Raw genomic sequence first — 23145 nt, forward strand, 5'->3', positions numbered from 1 at the left:
GTCTATTCTCCAGCCTCCTCTAGACCAGTCTATTCTCCAGCCTCCCGTCCACCTCTAGACTCGTCTATTCTCCAGTCTCCTCTGTCCCCTCTCCCCATAGAGAACACATGTGCACAAGGCTGAAACGAGCGTTCATGTGTACAAGGAAATCTTCAGGAGCATTTTTACTTGCTGCCTCTCGTCGTCCGTTGATCTTAGACTCATGACACAGAATATAAGGAGTCGTCCATAAAGAAGAAGCAGCCACCAGCAGAAAACATTAATAATAATATATTTTAATGAAAAATCTTCCATCATCAGTTTCTATCCAAAGACACTCAAAACTAACTGAATTTTTTTGTCCTTAATTTGACCTATGACGGCGCCGGGCGAGAATTGAAATCTTTTCTGCGTTTTCATACTTTTATTTTCATGTTTAAACAACCAGGCGAACGTCCTCCTTGTATATCCCACAAGCTGCGATTCCATGTAGCTATTCAGAGTATATACATTTCACAAGTGGGCAGAACCAAACACAATCCCTCCACCCCCTGCGCCAATTTAGTCTACACAAGTGGGAAATTCTCACCGCTCTCCTGACTCCTCTTTCCCGTCAGACTCCGCCCTCCTGACTCTTCCTCTCTGCTTCATCGTTGCCCGTTTTGGACTAGTCCTGTGCTGAATGTGTAACGGAGGCGGCTTCACCTTCAGCGCTTTGTCCCAATTACTAAGGAGACGTCCTGTATTATTCTGTAATTATGGATGATATGCTGGGGCAGGCCATGTGGCTGTAGCGCTCTTCCTGCCCGGCCCCCTCTAGGGTCTCCCATGCTCCGATTATCATTTCTACAGCAGGAGCCACGACGACAGACCCCGGTTATGGCAGATAAAAGATGCGGACCATCAGCCTCCCTTCACCGGTGGACTACAACTTTCTGCATCCCTTACAGCCACACTTGTTGAAGATGCTGGGAGTTATAGTGTCACAAGTTCTGGAAAGCTGAGGGGACACATACAGCCCCTAAAACTGGGTGCAGATGAGAGGATAGCCCTCTCAAGAACGGATTGTGCAGACCCCTCACTTCAGGGGCCACCGCTGCTCCTCCCACTTTAGCAGTGGGTGGGGTCTTGGTGTTTGGCTCCACCCACTCAGACATTGGGAAACATCAAAAGCGTACAGCTACGGCTCAAAATTCAGATCAGAAAGGAAAAAAGGACAAATAAAACAACCGCGACCTTCACATTGCATACAAGAACTGTAGAAATAATTGTAACATTTCCAAAACGGCACTTGTTTTCCAAAAATGGGCACAAAAATAGATATTGTCGCCACCAAGAACAATGGGGTACTATAAAAATGTTAAAAGCCAGATACAAGTATATAAAATGTGTGTCAATTGTCATTAAACATTGTATATATTTCAAAGAAAGAAAGCAACCCTCGTAATACACATGCAAGGAGTAAGATACGTACGGGGAGGGAGCCTGCGCCCAGACGGGACAGATCCGCAGGGGACGGCTCAGAGCGCGGCCCACCCTGTGCCCCCGGACCAGACACGGCGGAGGATTGTGCTGGGTGGATGGGGCGCAAGGACTCGACACACAGCCCCCGACAGCAGCGCAGAGGAATCAGGAGCCAGCCAGGACTGGTAATTTACCCCCACTATCCAGACATGGAGACCCTGCACAGATGACACGGCACCAGCTGGGTGGTCCGCACACATCCTCAGTAACCAGACGTGTAACATCCCCAACCTCCATTATATCATGTCACCACAACTGAACGTGGGACAGTCAGACCGCGTGATGGTTACAAGCAGCGGGACAATGGCCGCTCCATCCCCGGAGGACACAATACTGGGCCGGACCGTTATAATGGGAGCCCCATTACAGGGTCATTGCTGGACCTGTGTATGGGGGAGGGGAGTCATTGCGGGACCTGTGTATGGGGGAGTCATTGCTGGACCTGTGTATGGGGGAGGGGAGTCATTGCGGGACCTGTGTATGGGGGAGTCATTGCTGGACCTGTGTATGGGGGAGGGGAGTCATTGCGGGACCTGTGTATGGGGGAGTCATTGCTGGACCTGTGTATGGGGGAGGGGAGTCATTGCTGGACCTGTGTATGGGGGAGGGGAGTCATTGCGGGACCTGTGTATGGGGGAGTCATTGCTGGACCTGTGTATGGGGGAGGGGAGTCATTGCTGTACCTGTGTATGGGGGAGGGGAGTCATTGCTGGACCTGTGTATGGGGGAGGGGAGTCATTGCTGGACCTGTGCATGGGGGAGGGGAGTCTTTGCTGGACCTTGGGGTAGGGAACGGGGAGTCATTGCTGGACATCGGGGTAGGGGACGGGGAGTCATTGCTGGACATCGGGGTAGGGGACGGGGAGTCATTGCTGGACATCAGGGTAGGGGACGGGGAGTCATTGCTGGACATCGGGGTAGGGGACGGGGAGTCATTGCTGGACATCGGGGTAGGGGACGGGGAGTCATTGCTGGACATCGGGGTAGGGGACGGGGAGTCATTGCTGGACATCAGGGTAGGGGACGGGGAGTCATTGCTGGACCTGTGTATGGGGGAGGGGAGTCATTGCTGGACCTGTGTATGGGGGAGGGGAGTCATTGCTGGACCTTGGGGTAGGGGACGGGGAGTCATTGCTGGACATCGGGGTAGGGGACGGGGAGTCATTGCTGGACATCGGGGTAGGGGACGGGGAGTCATTGCTGGACATCAGGGTAGGGGACGGGGAGTCATTGCTGGACATCAGGGTAGGGGACGGGGAGTCATTGCTGGACATCAGGGTAGGGGACGGGGAGTCATTGCTGGACCTGTGTATGGGGGAGGGGAGTCATTGCTGGACCTGTGTATGGGGGAGGGGAGTCATTGCTGGACCTGTGTATGGGGGAGGGGAGTCATTGCTGGACCTGTGTATGGGGGAGGGGAGTCATTGCTGGACCTGTGTATGGGGGAGGGGAGTCTTTGCTGGACCTTGGGGTAGGGGACGGGGAGTCATTGCTGGACATCGGGGTAGGGGACGGGGAGTCATTGCTGGACCTGTGTATGGGGGTGGGGAGTCTTTGCTGGACCTCGGTGTATAGGGGAGGGGAGTCATTGCTGGACATCGGGGTAGGGGACGGGGAGTCATTGCTGGACCTCGGGGTAGGGGACGGGGAGTCATTGCTGGACCTGTGTATGGGGGAGGGGAGTCATTGCTGGACCTGTGTATGGGGGAGGGGAGTCATTGCTGGACCTCGGTGTATGGTGGAGGGGAGTCATTGCTGGACCTCGGTGTATGGTGGAGGGGAGTCATTGCTGGACCTCGGTGTGTGGGGGAGGGGAGTCATTGCTGGAGCTCGGTGTGTGGGGGAGGGGAGTCATTGCTGGACATCGGTGTGTGGGGGAGGGGAGTCATTGCTGGACCTCGGTGTGTGGGGGAGGGGAGTCATTGCTGGACCTCGGTGTGTGGGGGAGGGGAGTCATTGCTGGACCTCGGTGTGTGGGGGAGGGGAGTCATTGCTGGACCTCGGTGTATGGTGGAGGGGAGTCATTGCTGGACCTTGGTGTATGGGGAGAGGGGAGTCATTGCTGGACATCGGGGTAGGGGACGGGGAGTCATTGCTTGACACCAGGGTCACTACTGACCTCGGGATGCAGGGGGAGGTCATTGCTGGACGTTGGGGTAAAGGGCACTATTGGACCTCTGGTTGGGGGTCACTGCTGGAAGTCGGGTTGGGGGTCACTGCTGGACCTAAGCAACAACTTATTTCCAGGGTCAATATAAAACTTCCGGATTATGGAGACACGATGTCACACTGAGTATTGTGCAATGCTTCATATTGTGCTGTGTAGTTTTTTTTTTAAAGTAAAAGGAACGAACAAAGCCGCCAGAGACGTCGCGCTGACACTGAACTATCACACGCTAGGTCACACTCTCCCCTGATCTACAAATCGTCACTCATCACTTTTCCGCTGTTTCCTGAAGTACAGCCCTGAAGTACTTGAGACATTTTATCTCAGACGGTTTAGAGACTGCTGGGAGTTGTAGTGCATGCAGTGAGCCCTATACTTGCAAGGTAGCGGTGATGGAGCGCTTGCTGACAGACTGGTGCTTGCTAAGAATCATCCACCTGTACAGTGACTAGTAATCATAGTACCTTCTACAGAGCGACGTGCGCGCCCCACTACAAGAGGTCTAGAGGAGATAAAACCGCTGCAGTCAGACGCCTCACAGAGCAGGGACATATGGAAATACCTGGTGACCGCCCGTCCCCTCCATCACCAGTATCTGGTGACCGCCCGTCGCCTCCATCATCAGTATCTGGTGACCGCCCGTCACCTCCATCATCAGTATCTGGTGACCGCCCGTCCCCTCCATCACCAGTATCTGGTGACCGCCCGTCGCCTCCATCATCAGTATCTGGTGCCCGCCCGTCCCCTCCATCATCAGTATCTGGTGACCGCCCGTCGCCTCCATCATCAGTATCTGGTGATCGCCCGTCACCTCCATCATCAGTATCTGGTGACCGCCCGTCCCCTCCATCATCAGTATCTGGTGACCGCCCGTCACCTCCATCATCAGTATCTGGTGATCGCCCGTCACCTCCATCATCAGTATCTGGTGACCGCCCGTCCCCTCCATCACCAGTATCTGGTGACCGCCCATCACCTCCATCATCAGTATCTGGTGACCGCCCGTCTCCTTCATCACCAGTATCTGGTGACCGCCCGTCCCATCCATCATCAGCATCAGGTGACCGCCCATCACCTCCATCAGTATCTGGTGACCGCCCGTCGCCTCCATCATCTTCTCGTCACTTGTACACAGGTTATGGAGGAGCTCGGCAGGAGGTTGCACCAAACATCTTGGAGGACTGACCCCAGATCTTCTGGTATGAGGCTTGTGCGGATCCTTCTGTCTCTTCATGTGATCCCAGACAGACGGGATGATGGGAGATCAGGGATCCATCACTTCCAGGGTGCTCACCAGATACTGATGGGAGTTACCGCTCTTTTGTTCATTGATTGGTTTTGCCTTTTGTGTATGTGATGTAGTGTGTATTCGTATCCTCGCCTTCTCGGGGATCGTTCTGCTCCTCATCAGTGACGTCACCGCTCTGCGCACTCTCTGGATAAGACCACGTTCACACGGTCAGCATTTCACATCAGTATTTGTAGGCAAATCAAGGAGTGGGACAGTCAGAGGAAAAGTAGTAGAAACACGTCACCACGTCTGTATTATCCCCCCCGTCCTGGTTCTGACTGTGTGAACGTGGCCCAACGCTGTGCTTTGTGTGCAATGCAAGTCTACGGAGCGTCAGAGCAAGGTTGAGAACAAAACTCCATAGACTTGCATGGCAAAAGAGGAGCGGCTGATGCCCAGATTGAGGAGCGGCCGGCGCGGAGAGTCACACATTACACACATGTATCCTCCATCACAGGCTCCTGTAACTGAAACGCAACAGGAACTTCTGCAACATTTTGGGTACTGAGATTTTTCAGTAACGGCATCATTTATCGGCACCAATGATAACAGACCTGAACAACCACCGGTCCACCCGCCCCCGCAGCAGCCGGCGGCCATCGACCTTGTAGTGTATTCATAGCTCGTAACCGCATCTTCTCTACAGAAATCTAAAAACTAAGAGTAAAAAGGCACAGCTCCAGCTGCCCGGGGCCACACCGACACGCGCCCCCCCGGGGGCCGCACCCAGACACGCCCCCCCCCCCCGGGCCGCACCCGGACACGTGCCCCCCCCCCCCCCCCGGGGCCGCACCCAGAGATGCGTCTCCCCGGGGCCGCACCCAGACACGCGCCCCCCCCCTGGCCGCACCCAGACACGCGCCCCCCCCCCCCCGGGGCCGCACCCAGACACGCCCCCCGGGGGCCGCACTCAGACACGCCCCACCGGGGGCCACACCCAGACACGCGTGCCCCCGGGGGCCACACCCTGACACGCGTCCCCCCGGGGCCACACCCAGACACGCGTCCCCCCCGGGGCCACACCCAGACACGCGTCCCCCCCGGGGCCACACCCAGACACGCGTCCCCCCGGGGCCACACCCAGACACGCTCTCCTCTGCCAAATACGCGCGCCCACCCATTTCTGCCTGCTCACAAACACCTCGGCCCTGCCAGAAGTAGGCACAGCAGGGTCCACAGTGCCCAGACGCCCCGTGCCTGCCATCCTGGCCAGAGAGCAGCACATTCGGGGGCCTCCCAGATGGGCACACCTGCTCACCACCCATGCGCCGTCATACTGATACGGGTCAGGTCCTTGCGCAGAGTTACCACCAGCCGTGCCCCGGTCTGCCGCTATTACCCGCGGTGGCTTTCCCGGAGCAGAGACTGCTCATCCTTCCAACTCCTGCCACCAGCCAATGACAACACCAGCTGTGCCCACGACCACCGCAGATCTCTAACGCCCCCCAGAGCAGAAACACGGGACTTCCGCTCTGCTAAGGCTTAAAATAAAAGAAAAAATAATAAACCCCTATAAAGTAGTAAAGGTACAAGTTCTGGTATAATAAAAGGTTAGTACATAAAGAGGAAACCGGCGACATCGTTACCTAGAGCAACAGCAGCCGAACGATGACACATGAAGCAGTCGGAGCGTCGCCGGTCTCCATACCTTGTGCTTGGCGACTTTAGCTGGACCGCAGCATTGGCCGGTCAGCCTACACGTGTGTACAGCGCTCCGCAGGGCGGGAGACGACCCGTACAATTCACGATGCTGGTGAACACATTTGGTCAGAGACGTTCTAAGCTGGGGACAATGGAGATAAATGTCTGTACCAGGGCAGCGACATCCCACCGAGACGACACGGGTCACTCCTCACATCAAAAAGGATCAAACACTCCAATCAGAGATCACAAGGACATGAAAACGTCAAGGTCTGGGGAGGATCCCTGCTGCACTGCGCTCGCCTGCCTGTACCTTTAAGGATCAGACCATCACTCAAAGCCGGCGGTGGGGGAGGAGTCTCTGCACCGCCGGCTCCATGGCGACAGTGAGGGAATTATCCAGGAAAAGCAGAGGCTCCTCCCATTAAAGGGCAAGCAGCGGTTTCCAGGTGTCTGCCTGAGGTGGATGCGGCTGCCTCCCCGTAGTGTCCGCATGGGGATCATATACTTTCATCAGAAAAGAAGTGTAAAGAAACTAGAACTGACCAAACACAGGCATTTTCCAAAAAAGAAGAAACAAAATGTTAAAAATGAAGAAAGATGTGAAGTCCGGGCGCAGGTGCTCAGCTACTCCACAGCAATGGAAGCCACCTCTGCTTTGGGGGCGTCATCTCGGCTGGTTTCTCCTTCCAGCGGGGAGGCCTTGGCAGGCTCAGTCAGTTCCTCCTCGTCGCCCTCCTTGTCTGCGAGGCCGCTCAGGGAGCCCAGCGGGAAGGAGCTCTCGCAGTTCTGGGTGGAGGACACCTGGGAGATGACAGGCATTTGCACAGAGGAGTTGCTTTCGAAGCCGTGTTCTACCAGCTCGTACTGCCCCAGAGCCTCCTCCTGCTCCTGACTCAGGTAATCCGGGACTAGGAAATCGCTGCGGAGAAGAAGACAACAGCACAGTCTTACGATGAGGCACACCACCGGAGCGGAGCCCACCAGCATCCTCCCTCCCGGAATCACGGCCTGTTCACACCGGAGATACGGTGCAGACGTAGGGTCTACACCGACTACAGCAGCTCTGGGAAATACCAAAGCCATCAGCTTGTCTGCAAACACGGGATCGGGGGGCCGGCCGGGCTGCACTTCATTATTATAGGGGTGAAGATGTAGAAAATAAGTGCAGTACTCGCCCTCTGAGGTCCAGTGAGCTGCCCCGACATCAGCGCCACCAACGTGTGACCGATGCAACTAGTCGTGACCACTGCAACTAGTCGTGACCACTACAGCCCGTCACTAAAAACAGGGCAGAGGTGGAGGATGGGGCGTGCCAACCCACGGGAGGAGAGGGGGAATGGGGGAAGGAGCGCCGACCCGGAGGGATAATGATGGGGTAGGGGAGCGCCGACCAAAAGGAGGAGGAAGGGGGAGGGGGGGTGTCTGGTGAGCATTGACCAGGAGGGATAATGAGGGGGGGGAATTGGGGATGAGAACCGATCCACAGGGGAAGGGATCCGACCCAGAGGGATAATGGGGGAAGGGGGTGTAGTGGAGCACTGGACCAGGGGACGAAGGGGGGGGGGGTAGATTAGGGGTCAGCGCCACCCAGGAGGGGAAAGGTGGGGGGTTCTGGGTGAGCGCCAACTTAGAGGTAAAGGGGGGGTTGGGTGTGAGCGCCGACCCGGAGGGTGAAAGGGGGGGTGAGCGCCGACCCAGAGGGGGAAGGAGTGCCGACTCGGGGAAAGAGCATCAAGCTCGGGGGGAGGAGTGTGGTGAGGGCGCAGACTCGGGGGGGAGGAGTGTGGTGAGGGCGCAGACTCGGGGGGGAGGAGTGTGGTGAGGGCGCAGACTCGGGGAGGAGGAGTGTGGTGAGGGCGCAGACACGGGGGGGAGGAGTGTGGTGAGGGCGCAGACTCGGGGGGAGGAGTGTGGTGAGGGCGCAGACTCGGGGGGGAGGAGTGTGGTGAGGGCGCAGACTCGGGGGGGGGGAGGAGTGTGGTGAGGGCGCAGACACGGGGGGGAGGAGTGTGGTGAGGGCGCAGACTCGGGGGGGAGGAGTGTGGTGAGGGCGCAGACTCGGGGGGGAGGAGTGTGGTGAGGGCGCAGACTCAGGGGGGAGGAGTGTGGTGAGGGCGCAGACTCGGGGGGGAGGAGTGTGGTGAGGGCGCAGACTCGGGGGGGCGGAGTGTGGTGAGGGCGCAGACTCGGAGGGAGGAGTGTGGTGAGGGCGCAGACTCGGAGGGAGGAGTGTGGTGAGGGCGCAGACTCGGGGGGGAGGAGTGTGGTGATGGCGCAGACTCGGGGGGGAGGAGTGTGGTGAGGGCGCAGACTCGGGGGGAGGAGTGTGGTGAGGGCGCAGACTCGGGAGGAGGAGTGTGGTGAGGGCGCAGACTCGGGAGCAGGAGTGTGGTGATGGCGCAGACTCGGGGGGGGGAGGAGTGTGGTGATGGCGCAGACTCGGGGGGGAGGAGTGTGGTGAGGGCGCAGACTCGGGGGGAGGAGTGTGGTGAGGGCGCAGACTCGGGGGGGAGGAGTGTGGTGAGGGCGCAGACTCGGGGGGGGCAGGAGTGTGGTGAGGGCGCAGACTCGGGGGGGAGGAGTGTGGTGAGGGCGCAGACTCGGGGGGGAGGAGTGTGGTGAGGGCGCAGACTCGGGGGGGAGGAGTGTGGTGAGGGCGCAGACTCGGGGGGAGGAGTGTGGTGAGGGCGCAGACTCGGGGGGGGAGGAGTGTGGTGAGGGCGCAGACTCGGGGGGGAGGAGTGTGGTGAGGGCGCAGACTCGGGGGGGAGGAGTGTGGTGAGGGCGCAGACTCGGGGGGGAGGAGTGTGGTGAGGGCGCAGACTCGGGGGGGAGGAGTGTGGTGAGGGCGCAGACTCGGGGGGGAGGAGTGTGGTGAGGGCGCAGACTCAGGGGGAGGAGTGTGGTGAGGGCGCAGACTCGGGGGGGAGGAGTGTGGTGAGGGCGCAGACTCGGGGGGAGAGCCGTCCCACAGAGGGAGAGTATAGCAGAGTCTGATATTTTCTATGCCGGCACCTCAGTAATGAATAATGGTGTCCGTCCATCTGTCACCCCGATGTCCGGATTTCTTAGCTTTCTGCTCCACTGATGGAAAAGAACATGAGAAATACAAGGGCTGATGTGAACCCGGGAGGCAGATGGGAGAAGTGACGGGTGTAAGGCTCAGGATTACTGGAAAATGAGAAAACATGAAGTCAGCAAGAAAAGCTGAGGTGATCAGACAGTCCAAACCCAGAGGCTGCACTACTGAGGCAATCTCTGCCCTGATGGGGTGAGGGCAGTCCGGCAGAACGTGGATAGGACACTACCGTCACCCTCAGTAGTGCAGACTCAGGCTTTGGGCCTAGAACTAGGGTTGATCGAATAGCTTCAGCACTCATCAAATATGCAGAGGGAACCCGGATTCCAGGAGCCCCCGATAATCAGGAGTCCGATGCTGGATGTGTCACTGTGGTGTGACCGGCACAGCACATGTATGGAGAACAAACCGGCCATCCGTGCATGTGCCGGTCACACCGCAGTGACACATGTAGCATCGGACTCCTGATTATCGGGGGCCCAGGTATGTGCTGTGCCGGTCACACCGCAGTGACATCCAGCACCGGACTCCTGATTATCGGGGGCCCCAGGTATGTGCTGTGCCGGTCACACCGCAGTGACACATCCAGCATCGGACTCCTGATTATCGGAGGCTCCAGGTATATGATGTGCCGGTCACACCGCAGTGACACATCCAGCATCGGACTCCTGATTATCGGGGGCCCCAGGTATATGCTGTGCCGGTCACACCGCAGTGACACATCCAGCATCGGACACCTGATTATCGGGGGCCCAGGTATGTGCTGTGCCGGTCACACCGCAGTGACATCCAGCACCGGACTCCTGATTATCGGGGGCCCCAGGTATGTGCTGTGCCGGTCACACCGCAGTGACACATCCAGCATCGGACTCCTGATTATCGGAGGCTCCAGGTATATGATGTGCCGGTCACACCGCAGTGACACATGTAGCATCGGACTCCTGATTATCGGGGCCCCAGGTATGTGCTGTGCCGGTCACACCGCAGTGACATCCAGCATCGGACTCCTGATTATCGGGGCCCCAGGTATGTGCTGTGCCGGTCACACCGCAGTGACATCCAGCATCGGACTCCTGATTATCGGGGGCCCCAGGTATGTGCTGTGCCGGTCACACCGCAGTGACATCCAGCATCGGACTCCTGATTATCGGGGCCCCAGGTATGTGCTGTGCCCGGTCACACCGCAGTGACACATGTAGCATCGGACTCCTGATTATCGGGGGCCCCAGGTATGTGCTGTGCCGGTCACACCGCAGTGACATCCAGCATCGGACTCCTGATTATCGGGGCCCCAGGTATGTGCTGTGCCGGTCACATCGCAGTGACATGCAGCATCGGACTCCTGATTATCGGGGGCCCCAGGTATATGCTGTGCCGGTCACACCGCAGTGACACATGTAGCATCGGACTCCTGATTATCGGGGGCCCAGGTATATGCTGTGCCCGGTCACACCGCAGTGACACATCCAGCATCGGACTCCTGATTATCGGGGGCTCCAGGTATGTGCTGTGCCGGTCACACCGCAGTGACATCCAGCATCGGACACCTGATTATCGGGGGCCCCAGGTATGTGCTGTGCCGGTCACACCGCAGTGACACATGCAGCATCGGACTCCTGATTATCGGGGGCCCCAGGTATGTGCTGTGCCGGTCACACCGCAGTGACACATCCAGCATCGGACTCCTGATTATCGGGGGCCCCAGGTATATGCTGTGCCCGGTCACACCGCAGTGACACATCCAGCATCGGACTCCTGATTATCGGGGGCCCCAGGTATGTGCTGTGCCGGTCACACCGCAGTGACATCCAGCACCGGACTCCTGATTATCGGGGGCCCAGGTATATGCTGTGCCGGTCACACCGCAGTGACACATCCAGCATCGGACTCCTGATTATCGGGGGCTCCAGGTATGTGCTGTGCCCGGTCACACCGCAGTGACACATCCAGCATCGGACTCCTGATTATCGGGGGCCCAGGTATGTGCTGTGCCAGTCACACCGCAGTGACACATGTAGCATCGGACTCCTGATTATCGGGGGCCCCAGGTATGTGCTGTGCCGGTCACACCGCAGTGACACATCCAGCATCGGACTCCTGATTATCGGGGCCCCAGGTATGTGCTGTGCCGGTCACACCGCAGTGACATCCAGCACCGGACTCCTGATTATCGGGGGCCCCAGGTATGTGCTGTGCCGGTCACACCGCAGTGACATCCAGCATCGGACTCCTGATTATCGGGGCCCCAGGTATGTGCTGTGCCGGTCACACCGCAGTGACATCCAGCACCGGACTCCTGATTATCGGGGGCTCCAGGTATGTGCTGTGCCAGTCACACCGCAGTGACACATGTAGCATCGAACTCCTGATTATCGGGGGCCCCCGGTATGTGCCGGTCACACCGCAGTGACATCCAGCATCGGACTCCTGATTATCGGGGGCTCCAGGTATGTGCTGTGCCAGTCACACCGCAGTGACACATGTAGCATCGAACTCCTGATTATCGGGGGCCCCCGGTATGTGCCGGTCACACCGCAGTGACACATGCAGCATCGGACTCCTGATTATCGGGGCCCCAGGTATATGCTGTGCCGGTCACACCGCAGTGACATCCAGCATCGGACTCCTGATTATCGGGGGCCCCAGGTATGTGCTGTGCCGGTCACACCGCAGTGACACATGCAGCATCGGACTCCTGATTATCGGGGCCCCAGGTATATGCTGTGCCGGTCACACCGCAGTGACATCCAGCATCGGACTCCTGATTATCGGGGGCCCCAGGTATGTGCTGTGCCGGTCACACCGCAGTGACACATGCAGCATCGGACTCCTGATTATCGGGGGCCCCAGGTATGTGCTGTGCCGGTCACACCGCAGTGACACATGTAGCATCGGACTCCTGATTATCGGGGGCCCCAGGTATGTGCTGTGCCGGTCACACCGCAGTGACACATCCAGCACCGGACTCCTGATTATCGGGGGCTCCAGGTATGTGCTGTGCCGGTCACACCGCAGTGACATCCAGCATCGGACTCCTGATTATCGGGGGCCCCAGGTATGTGCTGTGCCGGTCACACCGCAGTGACACATCCAGCATCGGACTCCTGATTATCGGGGGCTCCAGGTATGTGCTGTGCCGGTCACACCGCAGTGACACATCCAGCATCGGACTCCTGATTATCGGGGGCCCCAGCTATGTGCTGTGCCCGGTCACACCGCAGTGACACATCCAGCATCGGACTCCTGATTATCGGGGGCTCCAGGTATGTGCTGTGCCGGTCACACCGCAGTGACACATCCAGCATCGGACTCCTGATTATCGGGGGCCCCAGGTATATGCTGTGCCGGTCACACCGCAGTGACACATCCAGCATCGGACTCCTGATTATCGGGGGCTCCAGGTATGTGCTGTGCCGGTCACACCGCAGTGACACATCCAGCATCGGACTCCTGATTATCGGGGGCCCCAGGTATATGCTGTGCCGGTCACACCGCAGTGACACATCCAGCATCGGACTCCTGATTATCGGGGCCCCAGGTATGTGCTGTGCCGGTCACACCGCAGTGACACATCCAGCATCGGACTCCTGATTATCGGGGGCTCCAGGTATATGCTGTGCCGGTCACACCGCAGTGACACATCCAGCATCGGACTCCTGATTATCGGGGGCTCCAGGTATGTGCTGTGCCGGTCACACCGCAGTGACACATCCAGCATCGGACTCCTGATTATCGGGGGCCCCAGGTATATGCTGTGCCGGTCACACCGCAGTGACACATCCAGCATCGGACTCCTGATTATCGGGGCCCCAGGTATATGCTGTGCCGGTCACACCGCAGTGACACATCCAGCATCGGACTCCTGATTATCGGGGGCCCCAGGTATATGCTGTGCCGGTCACACCGCAGTGACACATCCAGCATCGGACTCCTGATTATCGGGGCCCCAGGTATATGCTGTGCCGGTCCAGTGTTCTGGAATCACTGCGTTGAGAAACACGTGATGGTGTCTCCGCAGTGTTGGATGTTTTGGTCTCCCCGAGGCCAATCATCTGTGCCTTTATAGCCTTTTTACTAGGCACTGCTCCTAATAGCCAGATTCCTACTCCACACTGATGAGGGGCAAACACCCCGAAACAGCTGTCTGTGGATGGATACCATGCTTGGCATAGGTGGCTTTCCTTCATAGGATGCTGCCCTTCCCGTGGTTGTTCCTTCCCGGGGAAAGGCCTGGCTATTCACTGCTTGCGTCGAGAAACACGTGATGGTGTCTCCGCAGCTTCTTTACCTGCATCTGCATATTTCCCATAAGGGATGGGGGCAGTGTTCTGGAATCACTGCGTTGAGAAACACGTGATGGTGTCTCCGCAGTGTTGGATGTTTTGGTCTCCCCGAGGCCAATCATCTGTGCCTTTATAGCCTTTTTACTAGGCACTGCTCCTAATAGCCAGATTCCTACTCCACACTGATGAGGGGCAAACACCCCGAAACAGCTGTCTGTGGATGGATACCATGCTTGGCATAGGTGGCTTTCCTTCATAGGATGCTGCCCTTCCCGTGGTTGTTCCTTCCCGGGGAAAGGCCTGGCTATTCACTGCTTGCATCGAGAAACACGTGATGGTGTCTCCGCAGCTTCTTTACCTGCATCTGCATATTTCCCATAAGGGATGGGGGCAGTGTTCTGGAATCACTGCGTTGAGAAACACGTGATGGTGTCTCCGCAGTGTTGGATGTTTTGGTCTCCCCGAGGCCAATCATCTGTGCCTTTATAGCCTTTTTACTAGGCACTGCTCCTAATAGCCAGATTCCTACTCCACACTGATGAGGGGCAAACACCCCGAAACAGCTGTCTGTGGATGGATACCATGCTTGGCATAGGTGGCTTTCCTTCATAGGATGCTGCCCTTCCCGTGGTTGTTCCTTCCCGGGGAAAGGCCTGGCTATTCACTGCTTGCGTCGAGAAACACGTGATGGTGTCTCCGCAGCTTCTTTACCTGCATCTTCATATTTCCCATAAGGGATGGGGGCAGTGTTCTGGAATCACTGCGTTGAGAAACACGTGATGGTGTCTCCGCAGTGTTGGATGTTTTGGTCTCCCCGAGGCCAATCATCTGTGCCTTTATGGTCACACCGCAGTGACACATCCAGCATCGGACTCCTGATTATCGGGGGCTCCAGGTATGTGCTGTGCCGGTCACACCGCAGTGACACATCCAGCATCGGACTCCTGATTATCGGGGGCTCCAGGTATGTGCTGTGCCGGTCACACCGCAGTGACACATGTAGCACCGGACTCCTGATTATCGGGGGCCCCCGGTATGTGCTGTGCCGGTCACACCGCAGTGACACATGTAGCATCGGACTCCTGATTATCGGGGGCCCCCGGTATGTGCTGTGTCGGTCACACCGCAGTGACACATCCAGCATCGGACTCCTGATTATCGGGGGCCCCAGGTATGTGCTGTGCCGGTCACACCGCAGTGACATCCAGCATCGGACTCCTGATTATCGGGGGCTCCAGGTATGTGCTGTGCCGGTCACACCGCAGTGACACATCCAGCATCGGACTCCTGATTATCGGGGGCCCCAGGTATATGCTGTGCCGGTCACACCACAGTGACACATCCAGCATCGGACTCCTGATTATCGGGGGCCCCAGGTATATGCTGTGCCGGTCACACCGCAGTGACACATCCAGCATCGGACTCCTGATTATCGGGGGCTCCAGGTATGTGCTGTGCCGGTCACACCGCAGTGACACATGTAGCATCGGACTCCTGATTATCGGGGGCCCCAGGTATATGCTGTGCCGGTCACACCGCAGTGACACATCCAGCATCGGACTCCTGATTATCGGGGGCCCCAGGTATATGCTGTGCCGGTCACACCGCAGTGACACATGTAGCATCGGACTCCTGATTATCGGGGGCCCCAGGTATGTGCTTTGCCCGGTCACACCGCAGTGACACATCCAGCATCGGACTCCTGATTATCGGGGGCTCCAGGTATGTGCTGTGCCGGTCACACCGCAGTGACACATGTAGCATCGGACTCCTGATTATCGGGGGCCCCAGGTATGTGCTGTGCCTGGTCACACCGCAGTGACACATCCAGCATCGGACTCCTGATTATCGGGGGCCCCAGCTATGTGCTGTGCCCGGTCACACCGCAGTGACACATCCAGCATCGGACTCCTGATTATCGGGGGCTCCAGGTATGTGCTGTGCCGGTCACACCGCAGTGACACATCCAGCATCGGACTCCTGATTATCGGGGCCCCAGGTATATGCTGTGCCGGTCACACCGCAGTGACACATCCAGCATCGGACTCCTGATTATCGGGGCCCCAGGTATATGCTGTGCCGGTCACACCGCAGTGACACATCCAGCATCGGACTCCTGATTATCGGGGGCTCCAGGTATGTGCTGTGCCGGTCACACCGCAGTGACACATCCAGCACTGGACTCCTGATTATCGGGGGCCCCAGGTATATGCTGTGCCGGTCACACCGCAGTGACACATCCAACATCGGACTCCTGATTATCGGGGGCCCCAGGTATATGCTGTGCCGGTCACACCGCAGTGACACATCCAGCATCGGACTCCTGATTATCGGGGGCTCCAGGTATGTGCTGTGCCGGTCACACCGCAGTGACACATGTAGCATCGGACTCCTGATTATCGGGGGCCCCAGGTATGTGCTGTGCCGGTCACACCACAGTGACACATCCAGCATCGGACTCCTGATTATCGGGGGCTCCAGGTATGTGCTGTGCCGGTCACACCGCAGTGACATCCAGCATCGGACTCCTGATTATCGGGGGCCCCAGGTATGTGCTGTGCCGGTCACACCGCAGTGACACATCCAGCATCGGACACCTGATTATCGGGGGCCCAGGTATGTGCTGTGCCGGTCACACCGCAGTGACACATGTAGCATCGGACTCCTGATTATCGGGGGCTCCAGGTATATGCTGTGCCGGTCACACCGCAGTGACACATCCAGCATCGGACTCCTGATTATCGGGGGCCCAGGTATATGCTGTGCCGGTCACACCGCAGTGACACATGCAGCATCGGACTCCTGATTATCGGGGGCCCAGGTATGTGCTGTGCCGGTCACACCGCAGTGACACATGCAGCATCGGACTCCTGATTATCGGGGCCCCAGGTATATGCTGTGCCGGTCACACCGCAGTGACACATCCAGCATCGGACTCCTGATTATCGGGGGCCCCAGGTATGTGCTGTGCCGGTCACACCGCAGTGACATCCGGCACCGGACTCCTGATTATCGGGGGCCCCAGGTATGTGCTGTGCCGGTCACACCGCAGTGACACATCCAGCATCGGACTCCTGATTATCGGGGGCCCCAGGTATGTGCTGTGCCGGTCACACCGCAGTGACACATCCAGCATCGGACTCCTGATTATCGGGGGCTCCAGGTATGTGCTGTGCCGGTCACACCGCAGTGACACATGTAGCATCGGACTCCTGATTATCGGGGGCCCAGGTATGTGCTGTGCCGGTCACACCGCAGTGACACATCCAGCATCGGACTCCTGATTATCGGGGGCTCCAGGTATGTGCTGTGCCGGTCACACCGCAGTGACACATCCAGCATCGGACTCCTGATTATCGGGGGCCCAGGTATATGCTGTGCCGGTCACACCGCAGTGACACATGTAGCATCGGACTCCTGATTATCGGGGGCCCCAGGTATGTGCTGTGCCGGTCACACCGCAGTGACACATCCAGCATCGGACTCCTGATTATCGGGGGCTCCAGGTATGTGCTGTGCCGGTCACACCGCAGTGACACATCCAGCATCGGACTCCTGATTATCGGGGGCCCAGGTATATGCTGTGCCGGTCACACCGCAGTGACACATGTAGCATCGGACTCCTGATTATCGGGGGCTCCAGGTATGTGCTGTGCCGGTCACACCGCAGTGACACATCCAGCATCGGACTCCTGATTATCGGGGGCTCCAGGTATGTGCTGTGCCGGTCACACCGCAGTGACACATCCAGCATCGGACTCCTGATTATCGGGGGCCCAGGTATATGCTGTGCCGGTCACACCGCAGTGACACATGTAGCATCGGACTCCTGATTATCGGGGGCCCCAGGTATGTGCTGTGCCGGTCACACCGCAGTGACACATCCAGCATCGGACTCCTGATTATCGGGGGCTCCAGGTATGTGCTGTGCCGGTCACACCGCAGTGACACATCCAGCATCGGACTCCTGATTATCGGGGGCCCCAGGTATGTGCTGTGCCGGTCACACCGCAGTGACACATCCAGCATCGGACTCCTGATTATCGGGGGCTCCAGGTATATGCTGTGCCGGTCACACCGCAGTGACACATCCAGCACCGGACTCCTGATTATCGGGGGCCCCAGGTATGTGCTGTGCCGGTCACACCGCAGTGACATCCAGCATCGGACTCCTGATTATCGGGGGCTCCAGGTATATGATGTGCCGGTCACACCGCAGTGACATCCAGCATCGGACTCCTGATTATCGGGGGCTCCAGGTATGTGCTGTGCCGGTCACACCGCAGTGACATCCAGCATCGGACTCCTGATTATCGGGGGCTCCAGGTATGTGCTGTGCCGGTCACACCGCAGTGACACATCCAGCATCGGACTCCTGATTATCGGGGGCCCAGGTATGTGCTGTGCCCGGTCACACCGCAGTGACACATGTAGCATCGGACTCCTGATTATCGGGGGCTCCAGGTATGTGCTGTGCCGGTCACACCGCAGTGACATCCAGCATCGGACTCCTGATTATCGGGGGCTCCAGGTATGTGCTGTGCCCGGTCACACCGCAGTGACACATGTAGCATCGGACTCCTGATTATCGGGGGCTCCAGGTATGTGCTGTGCCGGTCACACCGCAGTGACACATCCAGCATCGGACTCCTGATTATCGGGGGCTCCAGGTATATGCTGTGCCGGTCACACCGCAGTGACATCCAGCATCGGACTCCTGATTATCGGGGGCCCCAGGTATATGCTGTGTCGGTCACACCGCAGTGACACATGTAGCATCGGACTCCTGATTATCGGGGGCCCCAGGTATATGCTGTGCCGGTCACACCGCAGTGACACATCCAGCATCGGACTCCTGATTATCGGGGGCCCAGGTATGTGCTGTGCCGGTCACACCGCAGTGACACATGTATCATCGGACTCCTGATTATCGGGGGCTCCAGGTATATGATGTGCCGGTCACACCGCAGTGACACATCCAGCATCGGACTCCTGATTATCGGGGGCCCCAGGTATGTGCTGTGCCGGTCACACCGCAGTGACACATCCAGCATCGGACTCCTGATTATCGGGGCCCCAGGTATGTGCTGTGCCGGTCACACCGCAGTGACATCCAGCATCGGACTCCTGATTATCGGGGGCTCCAGGTATGTGCTGTGCCCGGTCACACCGCAGTGACACATGTAGCATCGGACTCCTGATTATCGGGGGCTCCAGGTATGTGCTGTGCCGGTCACACCGCAGTGACACATCCAGCATCGGACTCCTGATTATCGGGGGCTCCAGGTATATGATGTGCCGGTCACACCGCAGTGACACATCCAGCATCGGACTCCTGATTATCGGGGGCTCCAGGTATATGCTGTGCCGGTCACACCGCAGTGACATCCAGCATCGGACTCCTGATTATCGGGGGCCCCAGGTATATGCTGTGCCGGTCACACCGCAGTGACACATGTAGCATCGGACTCCTGATTATCGGGGGCCCAGGTATGTGCTGTGCCGGTCACACCGCAGTGACACATCCAGCATCGGACTCCTGATTATCGGGGCCCCAGGTATATGATGTGCCGGTCACACCGCAGTGACACATGTATCATCGGACTCCTGATTATCGGGGGCTCCAGGTATATGATGTGCCGGTCACACCGCAGTGACACATCCAGCATCGGACTCCTGATTATCGGGGGCCCCAGGTATATGATGTGCCGGTCACACCGCAGTGACACATCCAGCACCGGACTCCTGATTATCGGGGGCCCCAGGTATGTGCTGTGCCGGTCACACCGCAGTGACACATCCAGCATCGGACTCCTCATTATCGGGGGCCCCAGGTATGTGCTGTGCCGGTCACACCGCAGTGACATCCAGCATCGGACTCCTGATTATCGGGGGCCCCAGGTATATGCTGTGCCGGTCACACCGCAGTGACACATCCAGCATCGGACTCCTGATTATCGGGGGCTCCAGGTATATGCTGTGCCGGTCACACCGCAGTGACATCCAGCATCGGACTCCTGATTATCGGGGGCCCCAGGTATATGCTGTGCCGGTCACACCGCAGTGACACATGTAGCATCGGACTCCTGATTATCGGGGCCCCAGGTATGTGCTGTGCCGGTCACACCGCAGTGACACATCCAGCACCGGACTCCTGATTATCGGGGGCCCCAGGTATGTGCTGTGCCGGTCACACCGCAGTGACACATGTAGCATCGGACTCCTGATTATCGGGGGCTCCAGGTATATGATGTGCCGGTCACACCGCAGTGACACATCCAGCATCGGACTCCTGATTATCGGGGGCCCCAGGTATGTGCTGTGCCGGTCACACCGCAGTGACACATCCAGCATCGGACTCCTGATTATCGGGGGCCCCAGGTATATGATGTGCCGGTCACACCGCAGTGACACATCCAGCATCGGACTCCTGATTATCGGGGGCCCCAGGTATGTGCTGTGCCGGTCACACCGCAGTGACACATGTAGCATCGGACTCCTGATTATCGGGGGCTCCAGGTATGTGCTGTGCCGGTCACACCGCAGTGACATCCAGCATCGGACTCCTGATTATCGGGGGCTCCAGGTATGTGCTGTGCCGGTCACACCGCAGTGACACATCCAGCATCGGACTCCTGATTATCGGGGGCTCCAGGTATGTGCTGTGCCGGTCACACCGCAGTGACACATCCAGCATCGGACTCCTGGTTATCGGGGGCCCCAGGTATGTGCTGTGCCGGTCACACCGCAGTGACACATGCAGCATCGGACTCCTGATTATCGGGGGCCCCCGGTATGTGCTGTGCCGGTCACATCGCAGTGACACATCCAGCACCGGACTCCTGATTATCGGGGGCTCCAGGTATGTGCTGTGCCGGTCACACCGCAGTGACACATGTAGCATCGGACTCCTGATTATCGGGGGCTCCAGGTATGTGCTGTGCCGGTCACACCGCAGTGACATCCAGCATCGGACTCCTGATTATCGGGGGCCCCAGGTATGTGCTGTGCCGGTCACACCGCAGTGACACATGCAGCATCGGACTCCTGATTATCGGGGGCCCCAGGTATGTGCTGTGCCGGTCACACCGCAGTGACACATCCAGCATCGGACTCCTGATTATCGGGGGCTCCAGGTATGTGCTGTGCCGGTCACACCGCAGTGACACATGTAGCATCGGACTCCTGATTATCGGGGGCTCCAGGTATGTGCTGTGCCGGTCACACCGCAGTGACACATCCAGCATCGGACTCCTGATTATCGGGGCCCCAGGTATATGCTGTGCCGGTCACACCGCAGTGACACATGCAGCATCGGACTCCTGATTATCGGGGGCTCCAGGTATGTGCTGTGCCGGTCACACCGCAGTGACATCCAGCATCGGACACCTGATTATCGGGGGCCCCAGGTATATGCTGTGCCGGTCACACCGCAGTGACACATGTAGCATCGGACTCCTGATTATCGGGGGCCCCAGGTGTGTGCTGTGCCGGTCACACCGCAGTGACACATGCAGCATCGGACTCCTGATTATCGGGGGCCCCAGGTATGTGCTGTGCCGGTCACACCGCAGTGACACATCCAGCATCGGACTCCTGATTATCGGGGGCCCCAGGTATGTGCTGTGCCGGTCACACCGCAGTGACACATCCAGCATCGGACTCCTGATTATCGGGGGCCCCAGGTATGTGCTGTGCCGGTCACACCGCAGTGACACATCCAGCATCGGACTCCTGATTATCGGGGGCCCAGGTATGTGCTGTGCTGGTCACACCGCAGTGACACATGTAGCATCGGACTCCTGATTATCGGGGGCCCCAGGTATGTGCTGTGCCGGTCACACCGCAGTGACACATCCAGCATCGGACTCCTGATTATCGGGGGCCCAGGTATGTGCTGTGCCGGTCACACCGCAGTGACACATCCAGCACCGGACTCCTGATTATCGGGGGCTCCAGGTATGTGCTGTGCCCGGTCACACCGCAGTGACACATCCAGCATCGGACTCCTGATTATCGGGGGCTCCAGGTATATGATGTGCCGGTCACACCGCAGTGACACATCCAGCATCGGACTCCTGATTATCGGGGGCCCCAGGTATATGATGTGCCGGTCACACCGCAGTGACACATCCAGCATCGGACACCTGATTATCGGGGGCCCCAGGTATGTGCTGTGCCGGTCACACCGCAGTGACACATGTAGCATCGGACTCCTGATTATCGGGGGCCCAGGTATGTGCTGTGCCGGTCACACCGCAGTGACATCCAGCATCGGACTCCTGATTATCGGGGGCCCAGGTATATGATGTGCCGGTCACACCGCAGTGACATCCAGCATCGGACTCCTGATTATCGGGGGCCCCAGGTATGTGCTGTGCCGGTCACACCGCAGTGACACATGTAGCATCGGACTCCTGATTATCGGGGGCTCCAGGTATGTGCTGTGCCGGTCACACCGCAGTGACATCCAGCATCGGACTCCTGATTATCGGGGGCCCCAGGTATGTGCTGTGCCTGGTCACACCGCAGTGACACATCCAGCACCGGACTCCTGATTATCGGGGGCTCCAGGTATGTGCTGTGCCGGTCACACCGCAGTGACACATGTAGCATCGGACTCCTGATTATCGGGGGCTCCAGGTATGTGCTGTGCCGGTCACACCGCAGTGACATCCAGCATCGGACACCTGATTATCGGGGGCCCAGGTATATGCTGTGCCGGTCACACCGCAGTGACACATGTAGCATCGGACTCCTGATTATCGGGGCCCAGGTATGTGCTGTGCCGGTCACACCGCAGTGACACATCCAGCATCGGACTCCTGATTATCGGGGGCCCAGGTATGTGCTGTGCCGGTCACACCGCAGTGACACATGTAGCATCGGACACCTGATTATCGGGGGCCCCAGGTATGTGCTGTGCCGGTCACACCGCAGTGACACATCCAGCATCGGACTCCTGATTATCGGGGGCCCAGGTATGTGCTGTGCCGGTCACACCGCAGTGACACATGCAGCATCGGACTCCTGATTATCGGGGGCCCCAGGTATGTGCTGTGCCGGTCACACCGCAGTGACACATGTAGCATCGGACACCTGATTATCGGGGGCTCCAGGTATGTGCTGTGCCGGTCACACCGCAGTGACACATCCAGCATCGGACTCCTGATTATTG

The 23145-nt window shown here is 58.4% G+C and overlaps 1 protein-coding gene and 1 long non-coding RNA gene across 5 annotated transcripts in view; both read right to left on the bottom strand.

Annotated features, from left to right (window-relative positions):
- Positions 1-255: 255 nt before the first annotated feature.
- Positions 256-5689, bottom strand: LOC138651580 (uncharacterized). Its single transcript, XR_011315509.1, has 2 exons — positions 3572-5689; positions 256-3133 (listed from the first exon to the last, which is right to left on the bottom strand). It is a non-coding gene; the product is annotated as an uncharacterized lncRNA (long non-coding RNA).
- A 163-nt stretch (positions 5690-5852) lies between these two features.
- The window catches only part of ZBTB44 (zinc finger and BTB domain containing 44), a 78910-nt gene continuing 61617 nt past the window's right edge, over positions 5853-23145 (bottom strand). The window contains exons 6-7 of one of the 4 annotated variants that reach the window (XM_069742580.1): positions 9621-9776; positions 7395-7524 (exon numbers count right to left, since the gene is read on the bottom strand). In XM_069742580.1, coding sequence (XP_069598681.1) covers positions 9622-9776 — 155 coding nt within the window. In that variant the 3' untranslated portion in view covers positions 7395-7524; position 9621. Of the gene's footprint in view, positions 7525-9620; positions 9777-23145 lie in introns of all 4 variants that reach the window. The other 3 variants (XM_069742581.1, XM_069742579.1, XM_069742583.1) reach the window with 3 other exon arrangements.

The sequence above is a fragment of the Ranitomeya imitator genome, chromosome 10 (genome assembly GCF_032444005.1).
Source record: "Ranitomeya imitator isolate aRanImi1 chromosome 10, aRanImi1.pri, whole genome shotgun sequence".
In the NCBI taxonomy this organism is placed as follows: Eukaryota; Metazoa; Chordata; class Amphibia; order Anura; family Dendrobatidae; genus Ranitomeya; species Ranitomeya imitator.